Source organism: Hemitrygon akajei, chromosome 8 (assembly GCF_048418815.1).
Source record: "Hemitrygon akajei chromosome 8, sHemAka1.3, whole genome shotgun sequence".
Taxonomy (NCBI): domain Eukaryota; kingdom Metazoa; phylum Chordata; class Chondrichthyes; order Myliobatiformes; family Dasyatidae; genus Hemitrygon; species Hemitrygon akajei.
The window spans coordinates 17,374,160-17,394,381 of NC_133131.1; the positions used below are offsets into that span (position 1 = coordinate 17,374,160).

At 38.5% G+C, this 20,222-nt stretch overlaps 1 protein-coding gene across 1 annotated transcript in view; it reads right to left on the bottom strand.

The window, feature by feature from the left end:
* The window catches only part of LOC140731515 (nuclear pore membrane glycoprotein 210-like), a 138,018-nt gene that overhangs the window by 107,151 nt on the left and 10,645 nt on the right, over positions 1–20,222 (bottom strand). Inside the window, exons 2-5 of the mRNA XM_073052985.1 lie at positions 19,352–19,488; positions 8,176–8,307; positions 4,921–5,017; positions 4,059–4,209 (exon numbers count right to left, since the gene is read on the bottom strand). Of these exons, the coding sequence (XP_072909086.1) occupies positions 4,059–4,209; positions 4,921–5,017; positions 8,176–8,307; positions 19,352–19,488 (517 nt within the window). The remainder of the gene's footprint in view (positions 1–4,058; positions 4,210–4,920; positions 5,018–8,175; positions 8,308–19,351; positions 19,489–20,222) is intronic.

The following is a 20,222-nucleotide window of genomic DNA, read 5'->3' on the forward strand; positions in this document are numbered from 1 at the left end:
TTCAGGGGATGACCTATCAGGGCACAACAACAGCAGCCAGGCCAATGGCACTTGGCTGGCTCTGAGGCTCAGTAGAGAAGGCAAATTTTCAGAGTGATAGTGTTAGGAGACTTGATAGTGAGGGGGATGAAGAGGAGGTTCTATGGTGTGAAGTGCCGTCAAGATGGTGTGTTGCATCCTAGGTGCTTGGGCCCAGGATGTTTCAGAGCAACTCCAGAAAATTCTCAAGAGGGAGGATGCCGTGGTGCACACTGGCATCAATGACATAGGTAGAAAGGGAGAAGAAATTCTGCGCAGTGATAATAGGGAGTTAGGGAAGAGGATGAAGAACATTATCCCTAAGACAGTAATCTCTGGATTACTCCCAGTGTAATGTCAGTCAGGGCAGGAATAGGATGACAGTACAGGCAAATGAGTGGATAAAAAAGTGGCAGAGGGGACAGGGAATCAGACTTATGGTTCACTGGGATCTCTTCTGAGGAAGGTGTGAATTGTACTAAAAGGACAGGTTACACCTGAGCCTGAGGGGGACCAATGTCTTTGCAGGCAGTTTTGCTAGAGCCTTTGGGAGAGCTTTAACTAAATTGACAGGGACTGATAGGGCTGAGGATAGAACAGTTGGTATATAAGTCAAGGCATTGTGTAATGTGACTCTGAGGAAGGACAGGCAGATGACAGGACAAAATTACAGTCAGTGGGATGAGGAGAAGTGTAATATGGGGACAAAATCGAAAAGGATGATGAATACAGGACTGAAGGTGTTATATTCGAATGCACACAGTATACAGAATAAGATAGCTGATCTTGTAGCACAGTTAGAGATTGGTGGATATGACGTTGTGGGCATCACTAAGTCGAGGCTAGGAGCTTAACATCCAACAATACACACTGAATGGAAAGGACAGGCAGGCAGGCTGAGGGGTGGCATTACACATGATCTTGGAAGACTATTAATTTTCCCTTTGTTATGTTACTGAAGAATAGTTAGCCACAGTGATTTTCTCCAGAAATACTGGCAGTTCTATCTGGAATTGTTCACTTCTCCCTCTGCAACTATGAGAAAGCCCAATACCCCTATTGAAACACACAGTTATAAGGCTATTGAATGACTACCCCAATGTTATTGAATGGTTCCCTAGTATGATAAAATGGACTCTTGACCTCACAGTCTACTTTGTTATGATATTGCACCTTAATTATTTACACGCACTACACTTTCTCTGTAACTGTTATACATTATTCTGCATTCTGTTATTGTTTAACCTTGTTCTGCATCAATGCACTGTGTAATGATTTGATCTGAATGAACAGCATGCAAAGCAAGCTTTTCACTGAATCTCGGTATATGTGACAATAATAAACCAATTCTAATTCCATGCATGCATGAACACAAATAGCCCAAATTTCTAAGAGATGCCTTGCCAGTGTTGTTTTATTGTCTGACATTGCAGTTCTCATGGAATTCAGTGTCACAATACCAACTTCAAGGTGCTCCCTGCCCAATGAAGCTGCGCCAGGCATAACTTCATGTATTTCAATTAAGAGAAAAGGCTGCAATGAAGTGTCAGCTAATACACATACATGATTTGAAATGATTGCTCTATACATTTTTAGTGATTATATTTTTCATTACTAAAACATTTTAATAATTTAATGAAAGGAATAGCATGATTAGTATGAATATTCTAATTGTTTGGCAATTTTGACAGCTGGTTCCCTAAGTGGATTTAGCCAACTATCAAAACAGAACTGTTGGCAGAATTTATTCAAATTATGGACAAAGCCAGCTACAGCTAGAAGCTGATCAGGTTTTTGAGCCAATGATCGTGGTGAAAAACTGGGTGTAGCCACCCGGGATCCTCTTCAGTTTGCGTATAAGGAGAAGGTGGGAGTGGAGGATGCTGTCACGTATTTGCTGCACAAATCCCTCTCTCACCTGGATGGGGTCAGTGGTGCTGTGAGGATTACATTCCTGGACTTCTCTAGTGCCTTTAACACCATCCAGCCCAAGATCTTAAGGCACAAACTAACGGAGATGGGAGTAGTCTCTCACATGGTGGATTGGATAGTGGACTACTTGACAGATAGACCTCAGTATGTGCGGTTGGGAGACTGTAGGTCTGACACGGTGGTCAGCAGCACAGGAGCGCCGCAGGGGACCGTGCTCTCTCCGGTCCTGTTCACCCTGTACACATCAGACTTCCAATATAACTCGGAGTCCTGCCATGTGCAGAAGTTCGCTGATGACACGGCCATAGTGGGGTGTGTCAGGAATGGACAGGAGGAAGAGTATAGGAAACTGATACAGGACTTTGTGATATGGTGCAACTCAAACTACCTGCGTCTCAATATCACCAAGACCAAGGAGATGGTGGTGGACTTTAGGAGATTTAGGCCTCATATGGAGCCAGTGATCATTAATGGAGAATGTGTGGAGCAGGTTAAGACCTACAAGTATCTGGGAGTACAGTTAGACGAGAAGCTAGACTGGACTGCCAACACAGATGCCTTGTGCAGGAAGGCACAGAGTCGACTGTACTTCCTTAGAAGGTTGGCGTCATTCAATGTTTGTAGTGAGATGCTGAAGATGTTCTATAGGTCAGTTGTGGAGAGCGCCCTCTTCTTTGTGGTGGCATGTTGGGGAGGCAGCATTAAGAAGAGGGATGCCTCACGTCTTAATAAGCTGGTAAAGAAGGCGGGCTCTGTCGTGGGCAAAGTACTGGAGAGTATAACATCGGTAGCAGAGCGAAGGGCGCTGAGTAGGCTACGGTCAATTATGGAAAACCCTGAACATCCTCTACATAGCACCATCCAGAGACAGAGAAGCAGTTTCAGCGACAGGTTGCTATCGATGCAATGCTCCTCAGACAAGATGAAGAGATCAATACTCCCCAATGCCATTCGGCTTTACAATTCAACCGCCAGGAGTAAGATATGTTAAAGTGCCGGGGTTAGGACTCAATGTATTTAAGTAAACTACTTAAGAACTTTTTAAAAGCTATTATTAATGCTTTTTGAGAGGGTGATTTTAGATGCATATCATATTTTTACTGAGTTAAGTATTGTATGTAATTAGTTTTGCTACAATAAGTGTATGGAACATTGGAAAAAATGTTGAATTTCCCCATGGGGATGAATAAAGTATCTATCTATCTATCCATCTATCTATCTACTAAAGTTGTATCTCCCAATCAGTGCTTTCTCTTATATCTACAGCAACCTATTATGCTGCTGCACAGTATGTGAAGAGATGTTATATCAGCATGTGAAGAGATCTAACAGTAGAGATTTTATACTAACCCAGTGTCATGAAATTCTGGTGCAACCTGTAAAAGGAAGCTAATAAATATGTTGCCGTGTTCTGAAGATGCTGCTCCTATGGATACTGAATTGTCTTAATCTGTATTTAGTTTTACTAAAATATTTTTTTACAACCACGTATGTGAATTCCAAAAGACCTACAGAAAATTAGCTGTGATAATAGAAAGCAAAGGTTTCATTGTATGCTAGATTTTTTAATATAGTTTCAGATGGTATGGCCTCCACAGATATCTCAACGTCATCTGGGATTACCTGGAGAGATGGAAGCAAGCGAGACAGCCAAAGTCTGCAGAAGAATGTGTGGAACAACCTACCAACCGATTTTCTTATAAAACTACATGGCAGTGCATCTAACAGAATTGGTGCAGTTTTAAAGGCAAAGGGTGGTCACACCAAATATTGATTTGATTTAATTTTTTTACTGTTTACTGCTCTTTATAGTAAAGTTTTTGATATTTAGAAACTTTTCAGTTCATTATTTTTGAAAGCATTGTTGCTTTACAGCATTTTTTACAAGTGCTTAAGACTTTTTTGCAGAGTACTGTATATTTTTATGTGACTTTGCTGTATCTCCAAAATAAAATAAATACATTGCAGTGCACTTCAATTAAGATGTGATCATGTTCATTGCAAAGATATGTATACTTCTTTTGACCAACAATATTAAAAAGAGTTAAATAACTTTTTATTTAGCAATTGGTTTCTTGCATAAATAAAGTAAGAAAAATAACCGGTACCTTATATATGGTTTCCTGCAATCGTGCTTTCAAGTTAGCAGTACCAGTCATTAACCCAGACACAAGAATGATGTCTCCTTGCTTTCCTTCTTTTTCCATTGTTGCTATGTGTGGAGGTGGTAAATAGGTAGATTCTGAAAACTTCAGTATTCTGACAAAAATAGTGAAAAGATACAAAAATTACAGTAATTATCCAGCAAAAAAATGTGAAATTGACCATTTTGAAAAATAGGCAGATGAATTTGATATGTGCCAAATAATTACCTGGGCAATATACTCAACCTGGAAAAACTCTTAAAACTGGTTAAGTCTATTAAAACCATCATTCCATCAGTTCAAACCACTGGAATAAATAATGAAGTATGCCTACTGTTGCTTAAATGCAGTGTTTCTAATTTCAGTCAAATAAATTATTTCCAAGGAATACACAGTAGTAAAATATGGAACTGGTATTAAACCCTTGCCATCATCAAATATTTCCCAATTATTACTTGACTAGCATAACTAAGAGGCCCAAGAACCTGACATTTAAGACTTTCTGCAATTTGAGTCAAATGTGCAGCACCACAGAAAACTACAGAACTGAGAGAAATTATCTCCCAGCAAAGTAAAAAGTGAAAGGAAAATTATCAGCCTTAATGATGAAATAAAAGCAACCTGATCAAATTAAATCAAAATTATATATAAAGTATAAGACCTTTAAGTACAATAACCCCATATTTATTTCACATCAACTAACTGTATCTGCAAATATACTTACAGCAACAGCCTTATTATTTCCATTTACTGTCAAATAATGTGAAATAATTGATTAGTTTTTAAAAAAATCAAATTTCAAAGAAATAACCCTGCTGTTGCTTACCTAATTTTATGGGTTGACTCAGAATTATTATCTACACTTTCATTCTTCACAATGGTCCAATCAAAAGCAAATCCTTCCAAGCTGCTAAAAGTATTTCCTTGAAAATAAAAGACAAAACAAATCCACTTTTTTTTTAACTACATTCATGTTAAGGATCTAGGTGTTATTGGCAAACTGGTCTTTATTAACCATCTTGACTGTCCTTAAGGTGGTGACAACTATTTTTGAACTTTGCTGTCCTGGTGAAGATGCTCCCAGAGCACTGCTGTGCAGAGGGCTCCAAGAGTTAGTGTCTGCAATGATGAAGGACTGATGGTTAGAATCCCTCCTATTGGTGAAAGACTTTTTTGACAATAATGATTTTGTTACTTGTCATTCTGTGCCCGAATGTTGTTTCAGTGTTACATACATTCAAGTGCAGGATGCTTCATTTGATGAAGAGCTATGAACAATATGCAATTGTCAGCAAACATCCTCATTTAGGACTTTATGATTAGGAATTCTGAGACTAGCACAATTGCAGTGCCACAGAGCAAAATGGAGGGTATCTTTTGTGTGAAGATATTTTCTGGTTTCTGCATTCACTGTGTCCTGGTTACCTTTACAAATGGCACCATGGAAGGATGCAGCTGCAACACACAAACTGGTGTACAAGTAGATTTGTGACTCAATACCTGCTGCACACCAGTTTGGCAACAGGATTAGATCTATGATGGTTCATCATAGGCACCTTTTGTAAAAAGTCCCCTATCCAGGAAACATTTTAGCCCTTGATTCTTTCAGAGATTCTTTCAATTTTTGTGCAATGTGGAGAAAATTGATTAACCACCTAAGAAAGAATGTCAGGTGGTAATCAGGAGGTTATACATATATACTAAACTACTATGTGGAATAGCTCTCTTAATTTAATTTAAGCACCAGTCCCCATAAGTTTATGAGAGAGCTTTGCCATGTTTGAATTTTGTGCCTTAGTTTACATTGAGCGATCAATCCAATTTTATTCCTCCTCTGCTCAAATTTCACTGTTTTGGTACAGTTGAGAGAGCAGTTAAGAATCAGCTCTAAGTAGGTCAGGAGTTGCAAGTAGGCCAAGTAAGAATGGCATCTGGTGTTTCTCCCTTCAAATTATAGATTTTAATTTCAATTTAAATTTCACAGTTCCATGCTGGGACTTGAACCTGGTTCTCTATATTATTTGTACAGGCCTCTGGAATGCTAGTCTGGTACCTTAAGTGTTATGCCACTACATCCGTTTTCCATCATTAGAAAATGAAAGGTACAATTATGACAAATTTCAGTGTAGAAGGTAAATCAATAACCATGTAAAACAGTGAATGAAACATTCTAACCAAATTTGTTCGTGCAAATACTAGCTTTAGCGCTATTTTAATTAGGTAAAGTAGTCAAAGGAGTAGGGCAAATATGCTTGCAGTTATTCTGGGATTTTCCAGCTTTTCCGCTCAGCCCAATTTAGATGCATGCTTAAAATGCAGTGTTGACCTCCTGACAGTGCACTTCACCCTATGGAGCTCAGCATTCCTTCCCTGCACCTTTCAGAACTGTTGCATTAGTCACTCTTCATGGAGCAACCTAACAAATACATAGTTGCATCCTGTGTGAACGCATTTCCTTGTAGTCTAAATATTACCAGACCTTTGAAATAAATTTTCTTAGTCTTCCTCCCCCCAGCTCTACTATTTCCCTTCAGTGAACTTGCTCTTCCTGGAGTACGTTCCTTCCAGTTTTCCATTCTGACATCTTTTGAGCCATCATTAAAAATCTTCAGAGCCTCCTGTTTCACTGTCCTTTTCTCTTTGGACTTCCTTCCTCCTCTACCAACTCAAATTCTGCTCATTCTCTGCTGTCTCTAGAACTTTTTATTTGTGACATAAAACTTATTAGAATGTAATAACTTTTGCTCCTTATGAATTGAGCACACAATACCTAATAAATATAGTCAAATTTGATCTGTGGCTCATGTGACTTATACTGCACACCTCTTCATCCATAAAATCACAGTTTAAAGTCTTAAATATAAACTACCAATACAAACTTTAATTACTTCAGTTTTCCATAAGGTGAAAAGTAAGACATGAGCATTACTTTTTATCACCTACCAAATCACATTTCTATTAATAACAATCATTTGATTTTAAAATTAAAACACGAATGATTATGAAACGTTCACAACATTCTGTCATTTGCCAATTTTAACAGATGTATAAGTGGTGGGGGGGCACCTATCATATGGGGTGAGAACTCACTGGTTGTCAATCCCATTTAGGGTGAAACTGGTCACTAATGGTATGTAAGGCCCTGAAATGAAGTTAAACTGGGATCTGGTCTCTCTCAGAATATTGATCCCAGGACCATATTGCTCAAAATAACATAGTTATTGGAAAATCCAACCAAATAAAGAGAAGCTAGATAAACACAGGAGGATGGAATCGATTATATTAATGGCCCTATATGAGATGGGCCAAGAGAATGCTTGTACAGAAGATAAATGTTGTTGTAAATTGCTTGTATCAGTGCATAGACTATTTAATTGGTCAGCCAGCACTCCTTTGCTTCCTAGCCACACTAATGCCTGTTTAAGCAAAGACTTCATTTTAGATTTCTCATCCTTGCTTTCTAATCCTTTTGTGATCTTGCTCCTTTCTACCTCTGTCATTTCTTTGTACCTCCTTAACTTCCCAGACACCCAAGCTCATCTATTTCTGATCTGTTGAGCATTGATGGAAATTGCTCTACTATGTTAAAACCATGTAAATGGATTTTGTAGATGAAAGATTGTGCCTTTCTCCAATGGTCAAATAAGCTGAGCTCTGGATTAGGAAAGTACTTGGTTTAATTGTGATCCTCTCCTAAATTGGCCGCTCTTAGCCCGGGTGGCTGTAGCACTCCAATTAGCCTCAACTTTCCCACACTACAGAAATGAAGAAAAAAAAATCCAATAGACCTGTTGGTAAGTTACTCCGCGACTTACAATATTTACAGACACATTTCCAGCTGAGATAAAGTGAGATTGAGATTGGTTGTGATGTTAATTGTATAGTGTCTCAAAGATGATAAATAACTACTTGGGAAAGATAAAGAATTGTACTTAGCAACAGATAAATCCAGAAGAAATGTTCCTTGAAAAGGAAATTACATTTTATAATCATCAGATCAGGCATTGGAAATTAAAAATGAGACAACAATTAAGTGGATAAAATATAAATGTCTCTGAAGAATATTACAAAGCAATCATACCTTCTTCATCCAAGGCTCTAACTGTTAATTTTAACAGTGAGTCATCCACATACAATTCCCGAGTTGTTGATACAATTTCAATTTGGTTTATTATATCCACCATTACATCACACCGCAACACCTGTCCTGTCACTGAAGAGAAAACTATATTACTGCTTTGCAGATCATTTTCAATTGTTTATCCAAGATTCATTAATCATTGCACAGGAAATATATTCTGATGCACATTACTTTTAAAAATTTATCAGTACATGCAAGAAAGAAACTTTGTGTCTCTTAATAAGTTATATTTACTTTTCTTTGCCTTTGAGAATCACAAAGCATCTTGAAGTAATAGGATATATTGTCTGCAAAGGGAATTATGATGATTACCAACAATGAAACATGCCAGTGACCCTCAACAAATGTGCCAATAACTTTACTTGTCCCAATATTCACCCCAAAATGGTGAGCACCACTCCAACAACATTGCAACTATAATCTATATTACTACAATTTACCATGGATAAAAGATTAGCTGACTGGCAGGAGGCAAAGAGTGGGAATGAAAGGGGCCTTTTCTGGTTGGCTGCTGCTGACTGGTGAGGGACTGCTATTGGGACCCCTTTATTTCTTGCTATATGTCAATGTCTCAGATGATGGAACTGATAGCTTTGTAATCAAGTTTGCAGATGATACAAAGATAGGTGGAGAAGCAGGTGGAGCTGAGGAAACAGGAAGTCTGCAGAATGACTTAGACTGGGAGAATGGCAAAGAAGTGGCAGATTGAATATAGTGTAAAGTATTACACTTTGGTAGAAGAAACAAAGGTGTAGACTATTTTCCAAATGGGGATAAAATTAAAAGCTCAGAGGTGCAAAGGGACTTGAGAGTCCTAGTGCAGGATTCCTTACAGGTTAACTTGCAGGTTGAATCATTGATAAGGAAGACAAATGCAATGTTAGCATTCATTTTGAGAGGAATAGAATATAAGAGCAAAGATGAGATGCTGAGGCTTTATAAGGCATTGGTCAGACCGTACTTAAGAGTACAGTAAGCAATTTTGGGCCCCTTAATCACCCTTACTTGTTGCCATTGGAGAGTGCTCAGAAGTTGTTCACGAGATTGATTCCACGGAAAAAAGGGTTAACGCATGAGGAGTATTTGATGGCTTTGAGGCTGTACTCCCTGGAATTTAGAAGGATGAAGCAGGATCCCATTGAAACCTATTGAATATTAAAAGGCCTAGATAGAGCGAATGTTTCCTATGGTGGGTGAGATAGAATCAGAGGGTGATGAATCTGTGGAATTCATTGCCATGGACGGCTGTGAAGTCAAGTCATTGGGTACATTTAGAACAGAGGTTGATGTTTCTTGATTAATCAGAGCACCAATGGTTATGGAGGGAAAGCAGGAAAATAGGGTTGAGAAGGATAATAAATCAGCTTGCAGGAATGGTGGAGCAAATCTGATGGGCCAGATGGCCTGATTTTTCTCCTATGTCTTATTGTCTATATTTTACAATAAATACATCATTTCCTCTAGGTGTTTTAACAAGCAGTGGAAAGATATGAATGGAGAAGTGGAAGTGGAAATCTGTAATTGTCTTACTTAGTTACATTCTTATTTTAAACGATGGCTTCTTCTGAAAAAAATTTAGCAATCAGATTTTTAAAGCCTGAAAAAGTGTACAGAATTATACAGTTAAGGACAAAGCAGCAAGCTTCACGTTAGCTCTGACACTAATTGATACAGGAATTTCCAATGATCTTCTGGTTTTCAGAAACAGACTTCAATAGATAGGTCAACATGAGCTCACCCAAATTCATTGAACGAAGTTGACAGTTGTAAAACAGAAGCATTTTGATCTTTTAGCACGACCGGTTGCTGTAAGCAACATATTACACTTCATTTACATATTATAAACCACAGGTAGTGAAAAGAAGCTATCAATTTCTTACCAATATTTTCATACTGCTCATTCAAATGCAGAGCAGGTGACCCTGGATTAGATAGTGGGGCAGGGGATGTGTAGAAAACGTTCCATATTGTGATTTTCCGTAATGTGAAGCTGTGTCATCTGCACATGCATTAGGAAAAGTGTGAGTTGAAAAGTGTGTATTCACTTCTTCCTTCCGCATAAATTTTGTTGGAATTATTTTGTAAATTCCTTATCCCAGGGTTTTTGACTGCAAATATTGAATTCCCTAAGGGTGAATTTCCATGATCTGAATTGCTATAAGGCAGGATTTATCTACAGTGTGCTTTAAAGTTATCTTAGTATGTAAACATTACAGAACTTTTTATATCAGGATTCTACACTGATAGCTGAAATGCTCATCTACCCTGAAAACCAGCCTTCAACTATTCAGAAGATTTCTTTTATGTTTAAGTTCTAGTCACGAGGCTATACTGTGCAGTTGTAGGAGCAATGGTAAAATCCTTCGTAGAAACCATGCTATTATCCATACCACTGATTTGAAAGCTGGAAAGAATCTACAATAATGCATGAAGGCTTGTTCTGCTGAGGTTGGGTGGGACTACAACCAAAGGTCATGGATTGAGGGTAAAAGGTAAAAAATTTAAAAGAAACATTAGGGGAAACTTCTTCACCATCATTTACCTGTTGCAGCAAGCTCACTCCCACCTGGATGATACTGGTGGTATTGGGAGAATCACACTTTTTGGTTTCTCTAGTGCCTTCAATACAATCCAGCCACTACTTCTGAGCGAGAAGCTGCAAAGGATGGATGTAGACATATCCACTTTCTCCTTGATTACTGACTACCTGACAGATAGACCCCAGTTTGCATGGCTGGGTAGTTCTCTGCCTGAGGTGGTGGTGAGTGGCACTGGGGTGCTACAAGGGTCAGTCCTGTCTCTGTTTCTGTTCACACTGTACATTTCAGACTTTCAATACAACTCTGAGTCTTACCATTTGCAGAAGCTCTCTGATGACTCTGCAGTGGTTGGATGTATCAAAGATGGGCAGGAGATGGGATACAGAGGATTGGTGACAAGTTTGTGCAGTGGTGCATGAGGAATCACCTGCTCCTAAATGTGGCCAAAACCAGGGAGATGGTGATTGATTTTAGGAGGAAAAGGACTGTGACGAGTCCTGTATACATTCTGAGAGAAGAGGTTGCAGTGGTAGAGCAGTACAAATACTTGGGTGTTCACCTCAACAACGGACTTGACTGGAAAACCAACACCAAGGCTGTTTACAAGAAGGGGAAGAGCAGACTCTATTTTCTAAGGAAGCTGAGATCCTTTAATGTGTACAGCAGGAGTTGGAGATCTTTTACCAGTCTATTGTAGTGAGTGCAGCCTTCTTTTCTGGTTTATGTTAAGGAAACAGCATCAGTGCTGGTGATGCAAAACGTCTAAAAAAACTAATCAAAAAGGCTGGATCCATCCTTGGATACAACCCAAAGTCTTTTGAGTTAGTGGTGGAAAGAAGGTCACTAAACAAACTGTTATCCATTATGGACAATCTGGCACATCCTCGCCATGACTTACTAAATTAGTAGCACTTTTTCAAACAGATTCATTCAGCTCCACTGTCACAAGGATTGTTACAGGAAATCTTTCCTACCAAATGCAATAAGCATATACAACAGTTCATCTCTATGCAAAAGGAGAAGACACATCATAGTACAATAGTCTCTGCTTTATTATTCGTACATTATCATTGCACATTGGTACATTATTGTGTATATGATTAGGTAAGTCTGCACACTGCTAAGTGTGCTTTTAAATATTGCTGCTGTAACAAAATAATTTCTCACTCAGGATCAATAAAGTACTTATTGTTATTATAATTATCATTAAACAGTTGATGTTTTGGGATGACACCCTTCATCAGGACTGGAGAAAAAAAGACGAGGAGTAAGAAGGTACAAGAGGGGAGGACCGAGTACAAGTGTGTAGGTGATAGGTGAAACCAGGAGAGGGGGAGGGGAGGAGCAAAGAGCTGGAAAGTCTATTGGTGAAAGAGATAAAGGGCTGGAAAAGGGGGAATCTGACTGGAAAGGACACAAGGTCATGGAAGAAAGGGAAGGAGGAGGTGCACCAGATTGAGTGATGGGCGGGTAAGGAGATAAGGTGAGAGAGGGAAATGAGAACGGGGAATGGTGGGAGGGGGCAATTACCAGAACTTTGAGAAATAAATGTCATCCAATAGATTGGAGGCTACCCAGACAGAATATCACTGCTGAGTTCCTCAGCATTTTGTGTGTGTTGCTTGAAATTCCAGCATCTGCAGATTATCTCATTTGTGTAATATCTTTCCTGACTAGGGGGAATCACTCTGGTTGGCAGGAGGGAACTGTAGCTGTGAAACAATCTCAGGGTCTGAGTCCTCCTCCATGGTGGTCGTGGGAATTGACTCTAGGACTACAGGAAATGGTCTGAGAGTTAATGGACCCCTTTCTTCTCATTTTCTCTTTTTTCTTCCAGTTTGTGCATCTTGATCTTAGGAAGGTGCATTTACTTCACTGGAGTACTCTCTTATTAATCTTTCTATTGCTCCCTTTGAGATCTGATCTCTCCTCTTGGTCTCATCCACAACATTATCTGACAAATCCTCGGTCTTCATATCCCCATTGACTCCTTTCTTTTTGACCTTCTATTCATCCAGCTGGGCTTTGATCTTTGCGTTTACTTAACAAGCAGCTTTTCATCTCTCACTTGAAGTTCATGCAATAACTTTAATACATGTAGATTCTTGCTCTTTATACTTACAAAAGTTGAATGTTTGCAACTTTCCTGAAGCTCCTTGAACTCTCTTCCAGCTTAAAACCAAGTCCCATTTCACAAGTAACTGCCTGATTATCATATCAAGTTTTCTCAGATATGTTACCTACAAAAACTGGTGTAGCCACTTTCATTATCCCTCTGAGCAGCATGGTCTTTTCTTGGTCCAATACGCTTTCGAACCAGAGGCACAGAGGATGGCACCAACATCTGTTTCCCTCTCTTGGGCAGTGGTTCATGGTGTACCTCATTGAGACAGTTGTGGCATCAGTGTCTTTCGTAATATACTTTTAGTTGACTCTATTGCAGGGTATATGGCATGCAAATGGTGGATGCATCTCCAATCAAGTTGTAGTTGTCTCAGCCAATCATAGCCTCACAATGCTGGCCCTCCTGTATTTACCATATACAAGCGTAATGTGGCTTGTTGGTTGTTGTATTTCACTGTTACAAATGTCATTCCCACAGGAGTTTTCTTTTCTCCAGTATAAGTTCTTAGTTGATTATGTTCAAACTCATTCTGTGGAATGACTAAAACAGCTGAGCCAGTGTCAAATTCCATTTTAATTAATCTGGTGTAAGCTACATTGCTTGTCTATTGTTAGTTTTCACAGTGTAAATCTCAAGGGCACCTAGTTCTGTGTCACTATCATTATACAATTTTTCATCAATAGCATGCATATTAGTGTTCTTTTTGAAACTGCAACTAGACTTTTTCTCTTCCCTGTGCAGTCCATTTATTTTTGCCTGCCCGACATGCTCTTTGTGTGTCCTACTTTGTTGCATTTTCTGCAAGCTTGGCCTTTAAATCTACATTGGTTTGTTGTACAGTATGTGATAACACAAATAGTTCGGCAGGCCAGTTACTGTTTAGATATTACAATTTTATGCACACTAACTTTCATTCCCCACTACAACTCAATGGCATCTGTCTGCTGTTTCCACGGATACATTTAAAAGAGCAGTTGAAATAGCTGTAAGTTGTGCCTCAGTTATGAGCCATTTCTGAATGTTTTCTTGTAAGATTCCACAAACTAAACAATCTCTCAGTTCATCTTTAAGCCTATTACTGAACTGGCAATGCTCAGCCAACTTCTCCAATTCAGCCATGTATGCTGAAATGGATTTCCCTTCTTTGTGATTCTGCTTATGAAACCTAAAATGTTCTGTAACCAACAATGGTTTCAGTTCTAAATCTTCCTGCATTACTTTCACAATATCAGCAAAGTTTATTTCAGCTGGATTGTTTGGAGCAATCAAGCATCTAAACAAACTGTATGTCTTTAAATCTAACACTCTGCAAAATTGGCACTCACTTTTCATTGGCAATTTAATTTGCTTCAAAATTCTGCTCAATTGGCTCAGTATACATGAGCCAGTTGTCCATTGTGCAATGGAATGTCAATCTTTCTGATGTAACCAGCTATTTCTGCTCTTTTTTAAAAATCAGACAGTACTTACTGTTTATGAAGCATAAATTCTTCTATTTCTTGCCTTTTAAAAAAAAACGACCACACCTGTCTTCTTTTCTAAAGAGCACATGCTATGCAGTTTTTTTTAAAAACTTGAACATCTCGCTACACTTCAACAGGCAGGCAGTTGTCTCAGGTTTGTTTTAAACTTGCTCATTGCCACTGTTATGTTTTGTAACTCCAAAACACAACTTGAATTGCAAGAAAAAGACGGAACCAGGAATGAGAGTCTAACTTAGCTTTTTTACATTTAGCGATGCCTGCATGTATGACTAGGTCATATGATGACATTTGCCATTCATGTACTTCATACATATAACAGCACTGAATTATTTAAATGAACAAGAATGCTTAATCAAACAATATATTTACTGCATTATTCACTTACTACAGAAATGTTAAATGCACATCAGGTTCATCAGTAAGATTGATGTCATGGGAGCTGCGTGGCCTTGGCTATTGGGGAATCCAGACCTTCATGCCACCTGGCTGCCTGTTACAGCCATGCACGGGAGGAGGTGTGGGGCTGCCAGAACCCTTGCAGGGCTGAAGGCTGGCTCTCCCATCAGTGCTGCTCTCCACTGTTCGCTCCAAGGATGATAAACTGGATTGCCTTCATCTGTCAGTCTGCAGCTGAACCAGCATGAGATGAGGAACTGTTGCATACTTGTTCTTGCAGAAATGAGGCTCCAGGCCAACACCCCATGTATCATTAATCTTTAGGCTACCTTTTGTGACTGTATGTGTATGTGCTGTGTATAACTACGTGGACTGTGTTTTACATCTTGGCCCCAGAAGAACACTGTTTTGTTTAGATGTTTAAATGTGTATGGTTGAATGACAATTAAACTTGAACTAGCTACATCACATGCTGTATGAATTTTAATTTGGATTTTAATTTTTGTGTACATTAGCCCAACAAATTAATTGTAAGCAGCATGTCACTGTAACAAAAGATGATTTTCTCCACAATCAATTGTATGGGAAAGGCAGATATAAACATGTAAAAAGCTATTTAAAACTGAAGTCGATGTGTGAAAAAACAAACTGCACCATTTAATGCATTTCAAATTCAAATTCTTTGACAGAGGTAAGGTTGAGTTTGCAGGAGATTAGAAACATGAGCATCATGAAATATTTAACTATATTACAATACAAATAGCAAAGAGCATCATTTAAATTGAGCTTCCCATTTTCCTAGCAATTCAAAGACACAATAAACCACCTTGCACAGATTTGAGCACTGCAAAATGCTTTCACTCTGAAATGTTGTTTGAAGTGTAATCAGTGCTGCAATGTTGGAAACACAACTAACTGCAAAGCCTTTTACCACAAAACACATACTGCCCACATTACCTGTTGTATTGTTGCTAATTGAGAGGTATACAGTGGATTAAAATTAGGTTTATTATCACTGACATACTGTATGTCAAAAAATGTATGCAATATACAACTCTGAGATTTGTTCTCCTACACACATCTACGAAAAAAAGAAAATCATGGAACCCGTTCAAAGGAAAACATCAAACTCGCAATACGCAAAAAAATGAACAAATCATGCAAATAGCAAAAAAAGAATGCAAAAAAAAACACAATATAAAATATCAAACTACAAAGTCATTGAGACAGTCCACGAACATTCAGTTTCAGTTCAATTTAATCTTGCACAGCCCAGTGGAATACAAATAAGAATTACTATAAATTACTGTAACTATATTAGGTTGGCTGGTGGCGCAGTGACATCAGCACCGGATTCCAGAACGGAGGCTCCTGGGTTCGAATCCAGTCGGGCTGTTCCTGAGTATGCTTTCCATCCGTGCCGGGTTGAGTGTTGAGCTCACAACTCGACCTCATAAAATAAAATAAAAATACTGCGAAATGTCTGTGAGAGGAGTGGCGTGCCACACAGTCTTTCGTTCTGCGCCTTGTAAGGCATGAAAATGCCCACCGCTGGCCTCTCAGGCCTGAGTCGACATCATCATCATCACTTACAATAAATGTATTAAAAAAGTGCAAAAAGAGAGCAAAATAATGAGGTAGTGTTCATGGGTTTATGAACCGATCAGAAATTGGAGGGGAATAAGCTGTTTTTAAAATGTCTGAGTGTATGTATCTCCTCCCTGATGGTAGTAATGAGAAGAGGGCGTGTCCTAAGTGGACAACTTACATTTCCTTTTCAATAATTTGATTATTCCTATTGTGCCTCTCACTGGAGATCTTGAAGCACACAGGGCCTTGACGATGCATTAATCCATTACATATAATAGCAGAACATTCCATTAAACTATCACAGTTTGTATGTGTTTAAAGTTCAAAGTACATTTATTATCAAAGTAGTCTATTTATAAATTATCTAACCTTGAGATTCGTCTGCTCACAGGCAGCCACAAAACAAGAAGCTGAAAAGAACCCAACTTATAAAAAGGACCAACACCCAATTTGAACTTTGAACTTTTTAATTCCAAACTTGGAAGCTACAGATATGATGAAGAAAGACTTCTTTTTCAACACTGAAAAAGCCTTGGTCTGTATCCCAGGTGGAGAAAATTGATCCACCTGGGCAATATCCAAGTCAGAATCAGAAAAGATGTAATCCTTCCACATGGCAATTAAAAAAAAGAACAGAAAGTTAGCTCTGACAGAGTCTTCCTACTGACAAAATATTTGGAGCACTGTATTGTCATAACAATTATGTTTTGCCAGCAAGACAAGCACACCTCTTGGCAACGCTCCTGGTCTAGAAATTGGGATCTGTTACATTATGAGAGATGAAAAATAATCCAAATAATCCAGAGTTTTGATGAATTGGTTTATTATTGTCACATATAGTGAGGTATAATGAAAAACTTTGTTTTGCATACAGATCATTTCATTACAAGAGGATATTAAAATAGTACAAGGAAAAACAATAACAGAATTCAGAATAAAGTGTTAAAGTTACAGAGAAAGTACAGCTCAGGTAAACAATAAAGTGCAAGACTATATCAATTGAGTCCATTTGGGACTGTTTGGGACCGTTCAATAGTCTTACAACAGTGGGATAATTGCTGCCCTTGATCTTAAGCAGTATGTGTTTCTGAGCTTTTGTAACTTCGGCCCAATGGGAGGAGAGAGAAGACAGAATGTCTACAGTGGGTGAGGTCTTTGATTATGCTGGCTGTTCTGAAGCAGCGAGGATTGCAGACAGAGTTCATGGAGAGGAGGTTTCTGTGACGTGCTGAGTTGTGTCCACAACTCTCTTTCTCGTGGTCACAAGCAGAACAGTTACCATATCAAGCCATAGTGTAGTTGGATAAGATACCTTCTATGCTGCATTGATAAAAATTTGTAAGGGTCGACAGGGACATGCCAAATTTCTTTTAGCCTTCAATGGAAGTAGATGCTAGTGTGCTTTATTGGCTATGGTATTGACATGGTTGGAACAGGACGGGCTATTGGTGAAGTTCACTCCTAAGAATTTGAATCTTTCATCCTCTCAACCTCAGCACTGTTGATGTTAACAGGAGCATGTGTGCTGACCCACTTCCTAAGGTCAATGACCAGCTTTTCTGCTTAGAATGACAACATTCCTCAAGGCTCTCTAGCACCTTCCTGTACTGATTCATTGGTATTTGAGATTTGGCCCGCAATCATCCGCTATATCAAGGCATAGTTGTGGCATTGCCCAATGCTTAATACACTGTTACATTGGTCAGCCGGGGTCTCCGCCAAAAACACTTAAAATGCAAGAGATCACTATATAGAAAAATGAAACAGTTCAGGAAAATCCTCAAACCTTACTTCAAAATAGTTACCATCTCTGCTGACTCATGAGGACCACTGACCCATGATTACTTAAAACTGAGAAGCACAGAATGGCATTGAGAACTTGAATACATTTTTCAAAAGCCCAACAAAAATGGTGGAAAGACTACCACCCATCCATCTTATCAGGTACCTCCTGCCCTATTAATGGCAGGATGTACGAGTCTCATATTGCAGCTAACTCAGAATCTATAGAATTGTGGGTAGTAGAAGTAAGTTGTTCTGAATCATGAGGGATAAGCTATTTTGAGAGATCTAATTGAGGAATATCAAATGTCCACTCTGTCATTTATTCAATACCAAATTAGTACAGTGGATTCCAGTTAATAGGGCCATCGGTTAATCAGGGCAACCGCTTACTTGGGACAACTCTTAAAGAACAAAAACAAATCGAGAAAATAGCGGGTATTTCATTTGTTTATTTGGGACACTCACTTAATTGGGACAGGATACTGCTGTTGAACATTTTCTAACTTGCGTAAGTAGCGTGCATGTCGTGTAGCTATTAGACAATACACTGTGCTTAGAGCAAACAGTTTTAAACAGCATCACTTGGATGCTTGTGTTCAAAAAGCAATGATTTTTGTCACCAATAGTAGGTAAATAAATAGTAAGGCAATTCAAAACTGTGGTTTCAAGCATTCAAGCTCGGAGATAGCAGAAACAGCCAGAGAGAAAATGAAACAATTTCACTACCTCAAGTTAGTAACTACGAAGAATTTGAAGGTATTGACAATAATCTTGAATGTTACAATGAAAATTAAGATTTGGAGGATGCAATCATCAAAAGCACTATTTAAAGGCAGTCCACTACTTGCACTAGGTGTCTGCACTGATTTTGTTCATTTACAGTCAAAAGAACATGTCAGTGTAAACTGAATGAATTCCTCCATTGATAACTATTAGAAACACAGTTTTATAATGCTGTAATAGTTTTGGTAGTGTTCTAATTTATTCTGTATTTCATTAATTACATCATTTGTTACTCAGTTAAATGGCAGTTTGTCTTTTTCATACCATTTTAACTATTTCTATGAACTTCACCTAATAGGAGTAGCTGATTAATTGAGCCAAAATGTATTGGTTCCGATGTGTCTCAATTAACCAGAATCCACTGTAGTTGCGTCTATCCTATAAAATAATTATATTAATCACTTGATATTTACCTGTTTCCTCTGCTATAATTATGCTGGTGAGGCGAGTAGGCTGTGTTGAACGGGCAGATATCACTGCAGTATTGGAACAGTCAGTATCATTCTGATACACAGGTTCAACAGTTGCTATATCTGGTCGTGTTGAAAACCTGCCATGAAAAAGAACTATTCAGTTATTTGACTAGTATGAACACACTATTGTTCACCGTATTTATTTTACACGTGTGACAACCTCATATTCATACAATGTAAGCTTCAGTCAGATTCAGAATTTATCACCTCACTTATAACAAACATTGTAGATTAAATCTGAGTTACATGAATTTACTTTATTAACATGCCAACTCTAATAAACTTGAGGACAATATACATATCTGGAACACACACACAAAATACTGGAGGAAATCAGCAGGCCAAGCAGTATCTATGGAAAAGAGCCCACTTACTGCTGTCTGGCCTGCTGAGTTCCTCCATTATTTTGCATGTATTGCTTTGGATTTCCATCATCTGCAATTTTCTCATGTGTGTGATACCTATTTGGACTTGTTCTTTTTCTCAATACTGACTGTTCCCAGTATTAGGGATCAATCTGGTGTTGTGACATTATGGATTAACTAAAATGAAGACCAGTCTTCAGGAAATAAAACCTGTACATAATTCAACTTCCAACTGGTACTTTATGGTCAATCATTGGGTTCTGTCCCATTAAAACTACAAAAAGGAAGACAATAAGATCATAAGATATTGGAGCAGAATTAGGCCATTTGGTTCATCAAGTCTGCTCCACCATTTCATCATGGTTGATCCAATTTTCTCTCAGTTCCGATCTCCTGCCTTCTTCCATAACCTTTCATGACCAACTAATCAAGAATCTACCAATCTC